Source organism: Protopterus annectens, chromosome 13.part0, assembly GCF_019279795.1.
Source record: "Protopterus annectens isolate FY-2018-M chromosome 13.part0, PAN1.0, whole genome shotgun sequence".
In the NCBI taxonomy this organism is placed as follows: domain Eukaryota; kingdom Metazoa; phylum Chordata; order Ceratodontiformes; family Protopteridae; genus Protopterus; species Protopterus annectens.
The window spans coordinates 346,269,483-346,288,752 of record NC_056747.1 but is presented as its reverse complement, the minus strand read 5'-3'; the positions used below and the strand labels follow the sequence as shown (position 1 = coordinate 346,288,752).

General features: G+C 37.9%; 1 protein-coding gene across 1 annotated transcript in view; it reads right to left on the bottom strand.

Moving 5' to 3' along the window:
• The window catches only part of MED12 (mediator complex subunit 12), a 4,088,267-nt gene that overhangs the window by 2,923,250 nt on the left and 1,145,747 nt on the right, over nt 1-19,270 (bottom strand). The window contains exon 11 of the mRNA XM_044054827.1: nt 7,360-7,491. Coding sequence (XP_043910762.1) covers nt 7,360-7,491 — 132 coding nt within the window. The remainder of the gene's footprint in view (nt 1-7,359; nt 7,492-19,270) is intronic.

Sequence of the window (19,270 nt, the reverse complement as noted above, 5' to 3'; positions counted from 1 at the left end):
TCTCGACTGTCTGTTCCAGTCTTGGGTGGAGACAGCTTAGCTTCCAGTTTGGCTGTATAATTGCATTTCTCGCATATGTTAGTGTTTTGTAGTAGGAGGAGACTGCTGTCTGTGTACATGAGGCAGTTGTAACATTGCCTCATGATACCCAGATTCACCAGCTGGACTGGAGAGTGCACCTGAAGTTGCCCTTTGATCATTCCTGAATAGTAGGGTGAGCTGCTTAGTCACTTGGTTGGTGAGCGGTGAATAAACAGTCTTGCCCTGCTGGGCAATCAGTGTCAGGATATATTAGTGCTTGCTATTAAGTCTGAGCAAGTGCTGGGCTGTAAGATGCTTTTTGAGTGCTTAGGTTGAGAGTTAGACTAGTTTCAAGGGGAAAAACTGAAGAGGAGACTTAGTGGAGCCAGGAATAATTTAACGGCAGCTAACAGGCACTGCCCTGTGCGCAAAACCATACAAACGCGTTTTTTATAGCAGGGAAATGAAAGAGAAATTAGCCCAAAATGGCCAATAAACTACTAACTTCTGGGCTGGAACCAATCCTCCAGGGACAAGGTTGCTCAAAGCTCCCCTCTCTCACACAGGTGAACAAAGAAACTTCCTTCTATCCAAGGTATGGGCAAGCTCAGAAACTAGTATCACAGCCCTGAATTCAGCACTAGCCTGAAAACTGGACTATACTAGCTTAGAAAGGCGGGAAACAAGGAATTTTTTTGTTTTTGTTTTTTTGAAAAGATAAGGCACAGTAAAAAAAAAATACACTAAAAACAACTTTAAACTACTACAATCAGAAAAGGCCATCACACTTTAGTGTGCAGCCTACAACAGTTAAAATAAATTTAAACAAAAAACAAATTTTTAAAAGTGCAGGCAGTCAAATAAGTACATGTGAAAAAAAGCTTTTATATCACAAACGCTGGAAAATCTGCGTTTAGGCAGAAAACTTAAGTACAGCAAGAAAGTAAAGAAAACTGATAATCACTTCAAAGTCTCTCTTCTAAGCTAGAAGGCTTGTACCAGTTTAAGGCTTTCTAGTGCTACCCAGTAGGTTAATTACAGGAAAGATGGGAAACAAGCGCAGCTGTGGACTTTTAAACCAGAAAGGTGAAAGAGACAAACTGTCCAAATGGTCAATAAACTACAATTTCTGGGGCAAGAACCTCTCCTCTCGTGGTAGACAGGCTACCTAGTGCTTACCATTCCCACTGATAAGCTAGAAGGCTTTCTTCCAACACAGAAAAGCTTGCGGGGCTCAGAAGCTTACCAACAGTCCTGGATACAGCAACTCTATCTGGACTAGGCTAGTTACACGAAAGGTGGGAAACAAGCGCAAGTGCAGCTTTTAAACCAGAACGTTGAAAGAGATGGAAAAAAAAACTGCCCAAATGGCCAACAGTTACAATTTCTGGGCCAGGAACCACTCCTCTTGTGGTAGATAGGCTACCTAATGCTTACTACTCCCACTGATAAGGTAGAAGGCTTCCCTCCAACACAAAGACTTGCGGGGCTCAGAAGCTTACAAAAAGTCCTGGATACAGTAAATCTGTACCTGGACTAGACTAGTAACAGGAAAGGCAGGAAACAAGCACAAACACAGACTTTTAAATGAGAAGGTTGAAAGAGATGGAAAAGCTTCCCAAACGGCCAGTAAACTAATTTCTGGGACAGAAACCACTCCTCCTGTGGTAGATAGGTTACCTAGTGCCCACCACTCCCACCAACAAGCCAGAAATCCTCCCTCCAACACATAAGGGCCCGGGAGGCACAGAAGCCCACCAACAGTCCTGGACACAGCAAATCCGTACCTGGACCACACCAGTCACAGGAAAGGCAGGGACCAAACGTAAAACGGGCTTCCAACCAGAAAGAGATGGAAAAACTGTCCAAACTGCCAATGAACTACAACTTTAGGGCCAAAACCCACCCCTCCCCATGGCAGATACGCTACACAGTGCCCACCATTCCCACAGACAAGCCAGAAGGCCTCCCTCCAACACAAAGGCCTGGGGGGGCCCAGAAGCCCACCGACAGTCCTGGACACAGCAAGTCTGTATCTGGACTTGATTAGTCAAAGGAAAGGCAAGAAACAAGCTTAGAATTTTTTTTTGTTAGAGAAAAGCAGCTAAAACAGCAGTAAATACAATTCAAATTGTAGTGCAGGCCAGCACACTAGAGTGTGTAGCAACACTACTGCAAATACAGTTCAAATAAATGCAATTAAATTAACAAACTAAAAAACAAGTGCAGAAGGCAGCAAGTTAGAGGGCTACTAACAAGCAGTAATAAGTGCAGAGTAAGAGCGACTGAACAAATAGCACGCAGAAGAGCAACTAAGACAGTTACAGTAAGAGCAGCTGAATAAATTATATATATATATATATATATATAAATATATATATATATATATATATATATATATATATATATATATATATATATATTTTTGTTTTTTTGTTTTTTTGAGGGAGGGAACAGAGCAGGATTAAGAGGCTATAGGGGGTTGTCCTTCCCAAATGCTCTCTTTGTACACAGTAGGAGTGTCTGAAATCAGAATATGATCTCACTGCACTCAGTTGAGTGAGCAAATGAGATGGGCCAAGGAGGAGTATCCAATTACAAATCAACAAGAGGGGCGGGCAATTTCAAAGCCACCAACATAAACACCAAAACAAGAACAGGGAGGGTGGGTAGGGAACTAATTGGAGAGAGACAGCCATAACTTCAGTTGAGTTAATATTCAGTGAAAAACACAAATAAATAAATTAAATACAGTACTATATGCAAAAGAACAGATAAAAGTGTACTTAAATTCACTTATACGTCCAGCTGATTTCAGGTAGATGTTAGCCGGCCAAAGCTCTGATATTAAGCAGAGATAATTCAAAATGTGCCACTTATATAAGGCAAGACAGAATGTCAGTGATGAGGTGAAACTACCCCCCCCACACACACACAAACACACTGCTATCAATGGCTACACAGAAATTCTAAAAAGTACTCTGTAGAGAGAAAGCCACAACTTCAGTTGCGTTAATATTCAGTGAAAAACACAAATAAATAAATTAAATACAGTACTATATGCAAAAGAGCATATAAAAGTGTACTTAAATTCACTTATATGTCCAGCTGATTTCAGGTAGGATGTTAGCCGGCCAAAGCTCTGAGGAAATATTTAACAGTTTGCATAGATTTAGCTTTTTCCTCCATCCTTTTAAGTACTACTTCTGCTTTGTTGCCAAACAGGCGGTCCTGGTTTAAGGAAGCATCCAGTAATTTAGCTTTAACATGATCTGGCAAATTGTGCTCCTTAAGCCAAGCATGCCTTCTAAGAACAGACCCAGTGACAACAGCCCTGCAAGATGCTTCTAAAGAGTAAAAACCACATTGCAAAGTATGTTTACCAACTTGTTCAGCAGAATGCATTAAATCCTGTAATTCTTTATTTTCAGCACAGTCAGGAATCAACATCATTTTCTGTTTAAGTAGTCCAATAATATGCTGCTGATACTTTAACATATGAAACTGGCAGTTTAAAGCCCAAATGGCCAAAGTAGCAGAAGTGTATACCTTTTTACCCCATCTGTCCAGGGCCCTGGAATCTCTATCAGGGGGGTAGGGGTTTTGGCAGTAATGGCCTTAATGCCTTTGGGTCCCTGTGAAATGGTCTCTGGGTCCACAGTAGGATTCTTAAAGAGGAACTTGAAAGAGTCAGGTACTCTGTAATACCAATCAGGTTTTCTGAGAACCAGAGGTAAAGTGTCTGGGGCCAGGCAGGATTCCAAGAAGGCATCATCTACAATGTCCAGTAAAGGCCTGTGTTGAGGTAGGAGTAAGAATTCCCTAAGCCTCCTTTTGGAGTCAAGAGTAATCCTGGCTTACCCAGCAAAAATGCTCCTTAAGAGTGTGCAAGGTTTCACCAAAAGAGAACTCTTCTGGAGGGGAAGCAGAGGGTATGGAATCCTCTGCATCAGAATCCTCATAGGTAGATAAGGGCAAATCCCAGTCATCAGAAGAAACAAATATCAGAATCCTGATCAGAACAATCAGAAGGAAAATCAGTTCTAGGTCTCTTAGAGGGAGAAGGCTGGCTTCCCCTAATTAGCGTAATAAGGTCTTCAACCATTATTTGATTTTTTAAACATATGGGCCTGACCATGCAGTTTGGACGTCAGTTTTCTAGGCGTGGGTAGAGTTTTATGCCTTGATGAAAAAGATGGTGTCAGTTTGAAATGCAAGTCCGTAGGCCTGAATACACCCTCAGGAGCCGGTGCCTGCACAGAGGCTCCGGACCCATCCAAAGTAGAGACATCCGCAGGTTCCATAGTTGAAGCATCTCGCGGTACACCAGACTCCAAATGGATCTCAGTAGAGGCCTGCTAGACTGAAGTAGTGGGTATCAGGGGCTGCGAAAGCGCCTAACTTAGTACCGGTGAACTGACGACTAGCTTAACTAAAGCTTCGTCAGCAGCTTTGGACCTATGCTGTCTCTGTCTTTATCTTTACATTTATTCAGAATGTTGGTAGTCGGGTGGCTTACTGAAGCCATTTCTGGAAAATTAAACAGAGTACTAAAATAGTTTGCTGCAAAAATGGACAGATGAACAGTTCGAGGATTGAATAAGGCACAAAACAGACAGCGAGGGACGTTGTGGTCTGGGCCTAGGCAAGGAATGCAGTACGAATAAAAATCTTTGAGGCATTTGCTTTCCACAGGTATTACAATTAACTTAGACTGACATCGGTTTAGAGTACGAAAAAGGATCCCCAAATGGGTACTTAACTTTTTTGAAGATTTCGGTTCTAAAACTAGAAAACGAAAATTTCAGGAGTCTGCCGATCGGCACTTGCGAACTGCTTCGGGCACCGCATGGCAAGAAAGACTGATGTAATGGCATCGGCTGCATGCTTTATACCCCTGACTACCTGACGTCACAGGACCCAAGACTTTGATAATCAGGCCGGCTGAGGGCTACCTGCAGGCAGATAACCCAAACGTAATGACTTCAACAGTGAAACACGAAAAACATCAACAACTTATTCAGCCAGAAGGTTCTTACTTGAGAACTTACTGGAATTCTCTACCTTATAAACTGGTTCAGCTTCATCATAGCAGGGCAGAGGGAGTCAGGCAACATTGATGCATTAATAAATGCATCTTCCAGGACTTCCAAAGCTGAAGAACTGCAATACACCAAGGCTTGGGCAGGACCATGAAGCTCCTGTACCCTCAAAACAAGGCCTACAGGTTACAAGTTCTCTTCCTCATCTCAATGGAAGATATCAGTCATCCTGTAAAGAGTACCCCCCAAAGGAGATCTTCTGTGGTAAAGGATCACAAAAGATGGCATTCTCAATATTAGACTTACAGTAAGAAAGGGATAGTGTGTGTGTCTGACATACACCACCCATCCTAAGAGTCTGGAGTATCAGAATCATCCAACCAGCACAGGTTCTAGACTTAGTTTCTTGGAAGGATCCTTGATATCCAAGGAGTTCCCCACTCATGTCTGTTTGCATTTTAAAAAGTTCATGAAATCCTGAGGCAACTCAAACAGGTCTTAGGATGAAACTTGAGTTGTGGGCTGGATCAAGGAACCACACTACTTGGACAAGCCTGCAAGTGCCCTTCTGTGCTTCAGAACTTTAGGCTACTGTTGTAAAGGACAATTTGGCCTTAGAGACACTGGGAAGTGAGAGATACCACCCTCCACATCGCTGATTATGTGGGTGTCAGCTGCCGAGGCCTTTAGAGACGCTTCTGAGCTGACTGATGGCATGGCAGTTTTAGTCTAGGAGGACATGCCTAATGAAAGCAACATAATGGAACGTGAAAATGCCTCAATCTCCATCTTAAACAAACTTAGGGAAGACTTCTGACTTAACTGCTACCACTTTTCACTACCTTCTCAAAAGGCAATTCAACCGCTTGCATTTCTAGAGAAGACTTGTGGAGGCCTTGGAGCAAGACTAGACTAGGTACATGGTTTTCCTGGACCTATTTATTCCTGCAGAATTTACCCTGCAACAGATTTTCCTTGGGGTAAACTGTCACAGTATGAATAACTGTTGACATTATACTTCATGCCCAAAAAGTGGCGTCGGGGAAAGTGTGACATCAGCCGACGCCGGACCCAGACTTTGGAATCCGGCCGACCGAAGGGCTGCCTGAGGCAGGACAACCCATATGTGATGACTGCAGATGCATCCTTGAAGGACATCAAAGCTCTGAAAACCTGCCAGCCACTAGGCTCCTTCAATCATGAATCCCAGAAGTGATGACTGGAAGGGTAAATATTCTGATGAACATCTCATGCTTTGCAGAGACCAACTACACCAGTAAGCTCTTATCATAAGCAAAGGATAAGGGTTTGCAACACCACAACAGATGAATGATGCCTACTTCCACCAGCTGGCTTGATGCCAGTCTAACATCTGAGCAATATAAAAAAAAAAATAGCTGTAGTTATCTAAAATGTCAGAAAATGGGCTTCTTAGTACCTGCAAGTAGAAAATCAAATGCTACATTATGATCCACAAGAAATAAAGGATGCCAAATGTCATCCAATTCAAGGTTACCATCAATGCAAACTCAGTATTATCAGAGTATTCTGATTGTGCGCCCCGCGCCCCCCCATCTGAGCCCAGTTTCCTTCCAGTTATGGTTAAACTATTTGTAGTAATGAGAAAAGATGTTGTACTTGGGCTTAAATGTCTTGGAAACGCCGTCCCTAACCTTAGAATTTGCAAGCCTATAGTTTAACACTTATGAGCAACATTTCTTTCACTTTGCTCCAGTTTAGTAACCGATTCTTCTGTACAAGAATAAAGAAAAGCCTGCAAAATGAAAGGGCGTAAGGTGCTACTATGTGAAAAAACAATTCCTCCAATGGTAGGAAACTCTGTAGTATCTTTGCACTTGAAGGAATTATGACTAGCTTAAACCTAAAACAGGATGAATGCCTACTTGTTACACAGTCAAGCTTCAAGATAAAGACATTAATGCACATCTGAACAATAGAACTCTCCTATCCAGTGCAACACTCAGTTTTACAGTGCAAGAGAAAATGAAGATGCTATCAAAGACCAAAGGAAGAGTAGAAGAATGGACTTTTTCCCCTTATTTCACTACAATGTGAAACTCTGTGTACAAATGAACAACTGCAAGCAACTGAAAGTAAGACGGAGATGAAGACGAGAGAGGCACAAACCTTACAATGCAAGGACAGACAGATGTTCTTTATGTTAAAACTGCTGTTCCGGAAAATACTAGAGACTGCTGCTTGCTGTCAAGGAAAAAGCCATACACCATTAGCCTCAATGCACATAGACACAAAGCAATAACTGTGGTGCCCTTACCTCAGCCTCAATTTCAGCCTGCCTTTTCTCCAGCAGCTTTGCCACCACCATAGCTCTGTGTCTGCCAGACCTCTTGCAGGTGACTGCCCACTCGCATAGTAGTGCCACCACAGCATCATCGTCAGGTGTTATCTAATAAAAAAAAAATTAAAGGGAAAACCATTAAATCTTCACACTCTGGTCCACCCAAAGCCACCCCCATATATCCCTCAAATGAAAGAGGGTTCCAAACAAAAGCATAAATGCAACAAAATGAAGCAAGTGGGTTCTGCTGCTCCTTATCTCTTCTGGTCCTGACCCTTTAACCAATTATCATTATCGTAGCACCTGCATTAACTAACGATAAAACAGAAGCAAAATCAACGGCCAAAGTCAGGTTCATAAAGCAGTTCCATTGCTCTGACAAAGGCTGAGCTCAAAATTCTGGTTTAACAGCCACCAACAAACATTCTTCTAGATATAAACTGACAAACAGAAATCACAAAACACAGAAAACAGAACATTTTCTTTCTGCAGTCAAGGACAAAGGATTTTTCATCATCATACCTTCAAACGCGTCTTCCCATCCACCTTTCCCACTAGGTCAACGAATAAAATTCCAAATAAACCTACTGCTTCAGCTTAAAAACAGGTACTAATTACAGTACCACAGCACCTATACAATGTAGCACACACAGTTATTTTACTAACTTTTTAATTCAGGACATATTGAATGCCCTTGTCCCAAAGACCCTGCTCACTGCATGTCTTAAGGACCATTACACTTCTGAAAGAATGAAATCCTTAAATTCAACTCTTCTCGCATATTAAACACAACCACTGGCTTAAAGTGTAAAATTATGCAGAACTACTCCAAAAGCATGCTATTGGCCTGGATGACGCACCTACTTGGACAACTGTGTAAACCAATTGCTTGACCTTTTAATGACAGCTTTTTTTCTTAAAATGTAACACAATGTTATTCAATTGTTACATTATACCACAATCTAAATACTCATTACTAGCCTGGCTTTTTGGCATACAAGGATTAGCAAAAATAGCAATGAATGAGCCACGTGGGGGAGGAGGGATGACTGTCTACTTTCCTCTTCTCCAGGGGGAAAGGGATGCAGCTACTGCAGAGCACATAGGGAAAAGCAATTTCCCTACTAGAGATCAAGAAAAATGCTTTCCTTGCTTCAGGGTTGGGTGCAAGGGCTGCCTGACGGCAACATTCCTCATGGAAGTGAGGGACAACCACAGTATACAATCCATGGCACTGACCCATTCCCCCTGCTTAGCTGAGTGCGTGTGAAGAAACTGGGTCATAAAAGGAAAAAAAAACTCAAAACACCCCTACTGGCTCTTTGAATGATGGCTCCTTCCAGTCCATGCTCCCTCCAGTGATGGGAAAAAAATTGGCCTGACAAGCTTGGAGGCAGCTTATGACCGACAGACAGCTATGGCAAAACTGGGGGGGGGGACGACCTCAGAGCTACCTTTAAAAGCACAGTATGATAAGCCCATAAGCTGTCAAATATCTCTCTTTTTTTTTTCTTAAGCTGCATATGATCCACCCTGTTTTTCCTAAAGAGCTGAAGCAATGTTCTTCGCTTCAGCAAACATAAGAGAATTATTCTGCTGTCTTGGCAACATCACAAAGTATTAAACCTTTAAGATGACAGACACGTAAAAAAAAAAAATAAATAACACTGAGGCAATCTCCGATACCTTTCTACTGACTATGCATATAATCAAAGTGAATGCAGGAACTGAGACACGTGTTTGCCATACCAACTGATCTGCGAGAGGGCCACCTTTAGTCAGTCCATGGCTGGTTAAACTTTCAGTCACTCAATGCTGCATTTTCTTCTGTAAAATAAAGTTTATGAACTAGCAGACACCTCACTGGTGAGGAAGGAGCTGAAGCTCTTCTGAAAAAATGATATTCGTCGACTAGGATACAGCTGGTCAGACATCCACAGACTTCTTGATCAGGGATGGTATATCTACTGCTCAGGAGATGCTTGAGATAAGGATAGTCACAAGCTCCTAGATTAAAGCTCAACAGTTGGAATCTGTACCTGTGGATGAGACGGTTGCTTCAATGAGACAAGTTGTAAAAAGAAAAACAATAGAGACATGTTTATGCATATGCTAATTGCTGTTCAAAGTGCTTGTGCTTCCTGGAGATGTAGGTGTGGTTCTTCAACAAAGGGAGATTTCAAAGCTCATGTGGAGAATGATGAAGACATCTGGAGGGAAGGATGTTACTGAAGAATGACTAGTTTGGTCAAAGCCCAAGTGAATCATTATCAGACTTTTGTGCTAGTCTTGGACTGTTCACTACAAAAAAAACATATAAACACAAGGCTGCTCATAAGTTTAACTGATGTTAAAACACCTCGAGAAAAAGGTCAATGACACTTTGTAGTGCTACCATAAGACACGACTGCCATGTGTTCTGGGGACAAGAGGAGTTGCAAGCTACCAACAGCTCACTACTTGGTGGCAAATTGTATGACTAGAAAAGTCAATCAGTTAACAAGTGTACCTTGAGGACATCAAGAAAACACTTGGGTAGGATGAGTTCAGTTCCCATCTTAAGAGCTTTGTCTATATCAAATAGATTAGACATAATGAAGTCAGAATGTGGTTCTTCAAAACCTCAGTATTCAAAGCAGTGGCAAGGAGCCGTGGGGGGAGGGAAAAAAAAGTCAAGCATGAAATGGTGACAACCGCAGAAGCCACAGATGGACACAAGTTAAAGAATCCATCCATTTAATACTACCAACAGATCAGGAAATCAGACACATTTCTAACGGGGCATTAAGGAGTTCTGCTTTAACATGATCTAGCAGTAGATAAGTACTCAGTCAATTATGTCTTCTTAGCATCAACTCTATAGCTGCACCTTTATATGATACACCCGCAGCAACACAGGCGCATTTTATGGAATAATTGTCTACCTGGAAAAAGATGAGGTATAGCTGAAACACCGTCTTTATAAAGTCCTTCTTTGTCTGCTCAGCATTGTCTTTGAGTTGGGATAGCAAAGTATCCTGAAACTTCAGCATGTGTGCTGAAGGTCAAGATTACAGCATGCACACGTTCTTCCTCACTCTGACAAGAAACCCATCATCCACTCCACCCCCCCACCCCAGCTTTTCCAAGATGGCTGTGCAACAATCAACAGCTTAATTTCAACTCTCCCAGTGTGAAAAAAGAAACTGGTAGATAAGGGCCAGTAAGTATGCCTGTTTTAGTAAAATTCAATTACCAGCTGTAGGTACACTTGTCTGGATACCAGTAAAGAAGTGTACAGAGCCTTTAAGAAAATTAACTAGAAAAGGTGAAGAGAAAACAATGACTGGGAAGAATCCTGCACCTGTTCAGCAAAAAACAGTTCAAGCTCCAGCTTCGTTACAAGAAATGGCGTCCAGTAATTTAGAGGAAAAAATAAGTGAAATGTGCTCAGAGTTGATTAAAATAAATGAAACACATGTATATCAACTCAAATGACAAAATATGGGAAAAAATGGATGAAGCTTTAAATAGCTATTCAGATAAACTGATAAAAATGCAAAAATAAAGATACTACGCAAGAAGAGCGGTTTCAAAAAAATTGTAGCGTTAGGGGACACAGCACACAAAGAAAATCTGATTTTCTGCTGTACCAGGGAACCTGGAAAGAACAGACTGAAGAGTGCTATTAAAGTACAAATTACTAACTGGATTGGAATTTCACAGCAGCATTTAATTGAAAGCGTACATTGCGTGTATGACCACACCTGGCCATGACAAAGCAGCCAAGACCGGCATTAGTAAAGATGCAATCTTACTGGATATTATTCTACGATCTGGTTTCCTCCCACATTACAAAGACGTGCATCTGGAGCGTTTCTCCCTGGGCCTTTGCTGAAAATTGGTTTTGCTCCAAGTCGGACTTTCCCAGTTAACAAATTTTAAATAAATAAAATAATCAATCTGCAGAAAGAGGTGTTCCTGACAAAACTGTGGCAGTATAGCAAAATACTAAAAACTGGATACAGAGTATTTGCGAAAAAAGAGTATTCACCGTACACGACGCAGAAGAGAGCTGGGATCATGGAAACTTGCCTTCCCAATTTCTTTGCAGCAGGTTTGGTGGACATGTGTATCTTGAGACAATGTAACGACAGTCATTTTCACTGACAACCATTTAATCCTTAAAGAAATGTGAAAAATGTATATGCAAAATATCGCTACAGGCAAAGCTCTCACATACAAGCACAGAATAAAAATCAGGTCGTCAGAAACGTGCGCTACACACACTTCACACAAAGATCAATTTCTGCTGGGGCACTTAAATGCAATCTTCTCAAACTCCAAAGATCTCCCAGACACTCCATCCGCATAAATCATCAGTAAACCAAAAAAAAAAAACACACACTCAAAAGCAACGCTTAAGACTACATATACAGCCACAACCAGTAGCCTCTCAACTAAAACGCCCATAAGGCAAACCAACACAGAACCCATAACTGTAGCCATAAGGGACTCCATTATGCAATGTACTGATGCCCCATTCACCAGGCTGGACAAAGAGAAAATAACGGTCAGCTGATTATCAGCAGCCATGATTCGCCAAGTTTCACAGCACTCAAGTCACTACACCACAGGTACCAGTATGTCATAGCCCACGTATGTGTAAATGACCTGAGGTGCACCTCCACAAATATATGAAGAGAAATTACAAAGCCTTCTGTGCGTCCCAGGCTGGTATGCCCCTAGCATTCAGCAGGACTCTACCTTCATCAATGATATCACAATACAAACAAAAGATGATTTGACTTGAATAACTGGCTTAGTTTCTGGTGTCATTCTATAGGGATACAATATTTGTCAGAGGCCATGATTAACATCTAGGTGCAAGTAGCCCATAATACCCACTGTATTTTCCCTCACAAGATCTATCACTGAATATAATGCTTCCTTCAGCAAGCACCTGACCAGGCACATGCAACAACAAACTCCACAGAGATTTCTCACAAAAAGATTACAGGCTACAAACACAATGTCCTATACAAATAGCCTCAAAGCCCTAGATCTATACTCCATTTCCTACAGCATCCTTGGATCTCAGTATGATGACCCTTTTGCATATCTGCAGAATAAAAAGCATCAGAGCTACGCGTTCTAAAGACCCAAACTTTGCCTATGACAAACAGGACATGCTGGAGGGACATATAATTCTTCTTCTCTGGAACAGACTTCCCATCCATTTGAAGCAGAGCCCTTCTCTAACCCTATTCAAACATAATCTGGACCAGTGGAAGAGAAATTGAAAATTCACTCCAGGTCTGGCACCCATGTCTCGGATGGCAAGGCAACCATTAAATCATGTTCTAGTTAGCATACACACACTAAAATAACCTACGGAACAATAACTGACAGGATACATTTGGGTTGCATATGAATCTATAAGCTCTGTAACTGATAGATGAGGCTTTGCAGTGTTCAGTGTAATCAACAAAGACTAGGAGAGACATGGAAAAAAATGCAAGTAAAAAGTAACCTACTCTGTGTTAGAGCAGTCAAGAAAAAGTCATTTGGGTAAACGAACAGTTTTAGCCCTTACAGACTCTGATTCACAGCAACTAGAGAGAAATTCAGTGACCACCAGTTGGGCCCATAAGATCAAATACTGAATTCTGAATTGATGAACCCTGGATAGTTCTTGGAACAGCAGAAACCTCCTGCACACCTTGATGTATGTACTCAGACAGTCGATTTGAGGTCCAGAGAGCATATTCATTCTCCAACTGACAGAAAGAGAATGACTGAATGCATTATGACCATCCATACGCTTTTTTCTCAAGGGCAAGTTCACTTGGGCTACTGAAGTCTAGGTTATTTTGATATCCAAAAAATAAGAAGGTAATAACCTAATCCTTTCTGGTCTTGTTTCAGGAAAACTGTCCATTTTCTTTCGACACAATTTTAACAGGGTGGGCTAGCTGGCAAGAGAGAGGGAAAGAAAGAAAAAGAAATAAAGGGTTTAGGAGGGATGAAAAGTACAGCCTCTGGATACCGGTCGTTTTTTTTTTTTTTTTTAAACAGTTTTATTGATTTTGATTATATTGAAAACAATCACATAGACATAAGATAATTTACATTACAGATTTACAAATTGATAACATGTACTTATAGCATTTAAATATGAATATACGAATAACACAGCAAACTAAAGTATGTACATAGACATCCAGTATTTATACATGTTAACATACACTATAACCTTCATTTTGTAGCTTATTCTTATGAATGACACGGAAAGTCAATTACCTTTATGTAAAATGATAATTTTTTTTCCAACATATTTTGTAAGTTAACCCATAAATGATGTTCATATGTCTTACTACATGTTCTAGAGGTTATGGTTCTTATCTGTAAATGACTAACTTATTTTAATAAATTAATAAACTCAGAATGTAGGAGGATGTTTTGAAATCCAATTTGTTATGATCTTTCTAGCCACTGCTAATATAGTCCATAGTAATGAGCATTTGGTTTTCCTAACACATTGTGGAACAGGTGTATTAAATATGATTAATGATTTATTTAATATGAAGTCTGAAAAATGTGCTTGTAAAAAGTCATTTACTTTATTCCAAAATATACTGAAGGCTGGACAGTCAAAAAACCATATGTGCTTAGTTAATATATACATTAGAGTTGCATCTATTACAGATGTTCTGTTTTTTAATTAACTTTGTCCATTATTTGTGGTGTATAAAAGGATCTATTCATGAATCTCAGTGTGTAAATCTTCCATTTCAGAGAAAATGTTTTCCTAGCTGATTGCAGCATATTAACCTCATCTTGCTCACTTGGGGAATTATGAGTAATTAAACTACAATAACTCCAATAGTTGTGTGAGCAAGAAAATGTTTCTTCTCTTAAAAGTCTATAAAGGAGAGACTACCTGAATATGTATGCTGGTGTAATAATGTTGATTGAAGAAATTGTAATATCTTGGTGTCATGTTTGCTAGTTGGTGAAGCTAGTTTCAGCTTATTATCAAGATATAGTACAAGTGTGTTTGTATATCTAACCATGAGGAATTATTAAGTGTCTATTCCTGTATAATATGATCCATTGAACTAGTCTTGTATTCATAAGTTTGCTGGAACCAGTATTTGAGTTCATTGTTTTTCAGTTGAGAAATTTTGTTAATATCTGAGGTAACAAAAGTCTCTTGTGTATATGCTATAAGTTTGTCCTTTTGGCTTTTCACTGTTAGGGGTCGCTACAACAGAACTCTGGTTTGCTAATGATTGGCAGTAGATTTTTATGGTGCTGAGTTGCCAGCCTGACGCCCAACCTTCAGCGAAGGCACGCCCATTCACGCATGTCTTTCGGAGGTCACTCGACCACGAGGAGGACATGCAGACTCCACACAGAAGGCACTCCAGCAGAGAATAGAACAGGAAAACCTCTTGCTGTGAGGCAACAACTACCGCTGTACCACCGCTATAGGAAATAAAAAATAGTCTTTATATTTAACATGTTTATATATAAAGTTTCTAAAGTTAATTATATTATTATGTATGCAACTGGAAGTATGATTAGGATTAGTATGTGTGATAAAATATTCTTTTAAGATCCATATAAAAGGTGTGTTTATGAATTCTAGTTGATTTGTTGGTCTCGTTATAAGTTCCATGGCTGATACTTCCCATAAAGATTTCCACTTAGCTAAATAGGTTATATCTAAGAGCTGAGAAATTGATCTGATTATAGCAGAAATCAAATAGAGATTTTGATCTGGGAAAGCTATTCCACCATTCTTCCAGCCATTAATATGTTGATTAATAGTAATTCTAGGTTTTTTTGTGACCAAAAGAATCTTAGTATTAAAGTGTTTAGTTTATTTATAAACCTTTTTGAGGGTTGAATGGATTGCATTATGTATAAGATTTTAAGTAGAATTATCATTTTTATAATGGTTAGTCTTTCTTCAATAGTAAATATTGTATTCAATTTTGAAAATAATTCTTGGATATTTTGTAAACATTTGTTATAGTTAAATTGAATTATTGATTTAATGTATTTGGCAAGAATGATTCCAAGATATGTGATTTGATCTGCATTAGCAATGTAACATGTATTATTTCCTATCATCCTTTTTTTAATTTTTTTTTTATTATTGGAATATATGAGTAGAATGTTTGTTTTATTGTCATTGAATAATAGACTGGACATCATTTGAAACCTTTTAATTGATTCATATAATGACATGAATGAGGAGTCATTTCCCTTTGTGGTGTAAGATCATCTGCAAACACAGCTGGATTTTGGCTATATTGCCTTAATCCATTTCCAAACCCTCTATTTCTTTATTGTTCCTTATTTCATTTGCCCAGGGTTCCATGACCAAAGTAAACAGTAGAGGAGAGAGAGAGAGGACATCCTTGTTTGGTGCCTTTTGTAATAGATATTTTATTGGAAACGTATGACCCTATTTTGATATAAGCATAGGTTTCTTCATATAAATGTTTTAGAAGATTAATAAAATCATGTGAAAAATGAAAGCATTCCAAAAGAGTAAATAGATAGCTCCAATTAATAGAATCAAAGGCCACATTAATATCAAGACTAATAAGTTCCTTTTCTTCCTTTGTGGGAAGTCTATAATAGCTAGTGTTTGTTTTATATTATCAAAAGTACTTCTGTTAGTTATAAATCCTGTCTGGTCTTCGTCTATTAAGTGGGGTAAGAATTTCTTCAATCTTTCTGAGAACATATTCATAAACATCTTATAAATCGATATTCAGTAAAGATATTGGTCTGTATGAGGAACATAATTTTGGGTCTTTACTTGATTTTAAAATAAGGGATATAAATGCATATTTCCAGGATGGGGGCGTAAAATTATCATTTTGGGCCAAATTATTACCCAATATATTTCAGGATAATTCCGTTACCTGGAGCTTTGTTTAGTTTAAACTTACTTACTTGTCTTTGTATATCTGATAAAGTAATTTGTTTATCAATAACTTCCTTTTGTTGTCTGTTTATATATATATATATATATATATATATATATATATATATATATATATATTTTTTTTTTTCTTGTTAATATAATCTCTTATGTTATCTTGTGTTTGAATTTGGGTGGATTGATTAATTTCATGAAAGTGACATCTAGACTCTTCTAATACATCTTGCATACTATGTACTTTTCTTTTTTGCAGTATGTATTTCTTTAATATAACTATATTTATTTAATCTTTTGGTCTTATTCTTAAGGTTTGATAGATGTTTAGGAATTACGGAATGAGCAAGAAACCTATATTTTTCTAGTGTTCTTTGTTTTATGATGTAGGATACAGACTTGTATTCCTCATTTAGTTTGTATATCTCATCCCTTGTATTATTTGAAGACAGGTTGTCTATTTGTGTATAGTGAGTCCAGTTTCTCCTGTATTATTCTTATATCTTTATCCCACATTTTCATCTTATTATGAAACCATTTATTTGTCCATATAAATATGCTTTTAGGGCATCCCAAATAAATATATCATGTGTATCTGATGCTGAGTTTATAATTAATGAAGTTTTGTGTGTCTTCTGTTATGAATAATTGAAAATCCTTAAATTGTGTGAGATATGCTGGAATACTTTTAATTTGGACACTATGGGTGTTATTAATATTAAGTTCAAATATGATAGTATTATGGTCAGAGAATGGGCAAGATATAATTTTGCTATTAGTCAGGTTTATTCATTATGTGTGTGGAAAGAACTATTCTATCAATTCTAGAATATGTTTTATATCTATTACAATAGAACGTGTATTATAATGAGTTATGATCCACAAAATGTTATATGCCTATGAAATTTATAAGTTGTTTGGCTTGTGCTGTAATTTTTTTTTTCCTGAAGTGGTTGCATCTTTAGGGTCAAAGATACAGTCGTAGTCACCTGCCATAATGATTTGTCCCACAGATTATTAAACTATTTGATTCAATATGTGTCTAATAGTATTAGTACCAATACCAGGTAACCAACAGTTGTTTATTAATGTATATAGTTTCTTATCCATCTCAATTACAGCCAAGCAAAGCAAACCTTTATCTTGGTAAGTTTTGATTATTCTGGGTAATGGTAATGTTTTCTTCCACAATATTGCTACACCTCTTTTTCGTAGAGTCTGAGCTTACTATAATTGTGTATTTATTTATTTATTAGAATGTAAAGAGCTTCTTTGGCAATTAAGATTGGAAGCATATCGCCCTCCTGGTCTTAACAGCTCGTTATCCATTAGTTGTTTTTTAAAACTTAAAAGTTTGAAGAGGTGACGAGCTGTTTATTCACAATTTTTTTAAAATGAGTCAAAAAATGAAAAATGAGAGTCGACAAATTAATGGTTTTATAACTCTATTAGTTGACAGTGGTGGAGGGTTAATAGTTATCAGTTATTGTTATGATTATACATCATGATCATTATTTTACAATATACATTATTGATTCACATTTTATTATTTAGTCATTTTAGGTCTAGATTCGCTAACTTTTAGACCTGTTTTATTTAATGACAGTATTAAATCTATACTGAGTAGCCTAAATTTATGTTATATTATATGCTACATGTCATTTTATGTTTCTATATTTTTATTATTTAGTGAGATATGATTAATAATATTTTTCTTGGGTAGCTGTTCTAGTTATTTAGATGCTTAGGACAGTACGCATTAAATTTCATTATATTTATTATTTTCGTTATATTAGTTATTTTATTTGAAAGCAGGCAAGATACAATGTATGCATAGGTAATTTTTGATTAGTAAGCGCAGCACTTCCATTATTAGTATTTATGCTGTAGGTTGAACATAGTTATTTTATATTTTACTTATTTATCTACTTTATACAGTTTAATAATCAAAATATTGGGCTTTTTTCTTTGTTTCAAAGCTTGCTATTATTACAGTCTCGGTGTATGAATTTTTATTATGTTAACAGAGAATTGCAAATGCACCTTAGTTAGCTGTGATCTGTACCTTTAAGGAGCTAAAGGGAGGGCAAGGGGCGTGGTTAAGTGTTTCAATGCTTCAATGCTGGTATTTAAACTCACTTGTAATGGTGTGAATGTTTTGCTTGTCTGAAGAAGTTAGTGCAAGGTACTTACGAAAAGATATTACAGTGGCTTAATAAAATTTGTTGTTTTTCATGGTTTTTATGTTTTGGACTGGCCAGAGTAGAGTTCTTGGCTTTTGAATTAGCGGTGGTTTTCACTAGTTTGTTTTTCCGGTCCTGAAAGTTTATTTCTTTGGTGCTTTTAAATATTTAAATAAATTACTTCTTTTATACGGATTGTTCAAACCATTTATGTTAAGTGACATATCTTTCAACATAGTCATATTATGTACTGGAACCTGAATGATGCGTTAGTAACATATCAATATCATATGTATAATGTGAAAATATCCGCAAAAAAAATGAATTTGTTCCGAGTAAAAATATTAAATTTTTAGGAAAAAGTCTTTAGGAAAAAAATGTATTCCTTGAGCTTTATCTATATTTTCTGTAAATAAGCTATTCTGGATGTCAAACTATTTTTTTTTAAAAATTACTACACACACTAGATAAAAACAAAACCCCAAACACTCCCCACCTAGTGTTATAACCTCCTAATCCCAATGACATCTGTCACTGAGATCAACCCCTAAACTGTAACGGGGTACAAACTCCACTAATAACGTACTTTAAGTTAGAAACATTAAGATAACCAAATTCTAATGAAATCATTAAATTGTCATAATACAGTGTTATCTGGAAGGTTTATACGTTTATATCACATCTAATAAGAAACCTATGTAACCTAAGGGATTCAAAATACGATTTACATTCCAAAATAAGGCAAATGTCTAACAGATTATTTAAT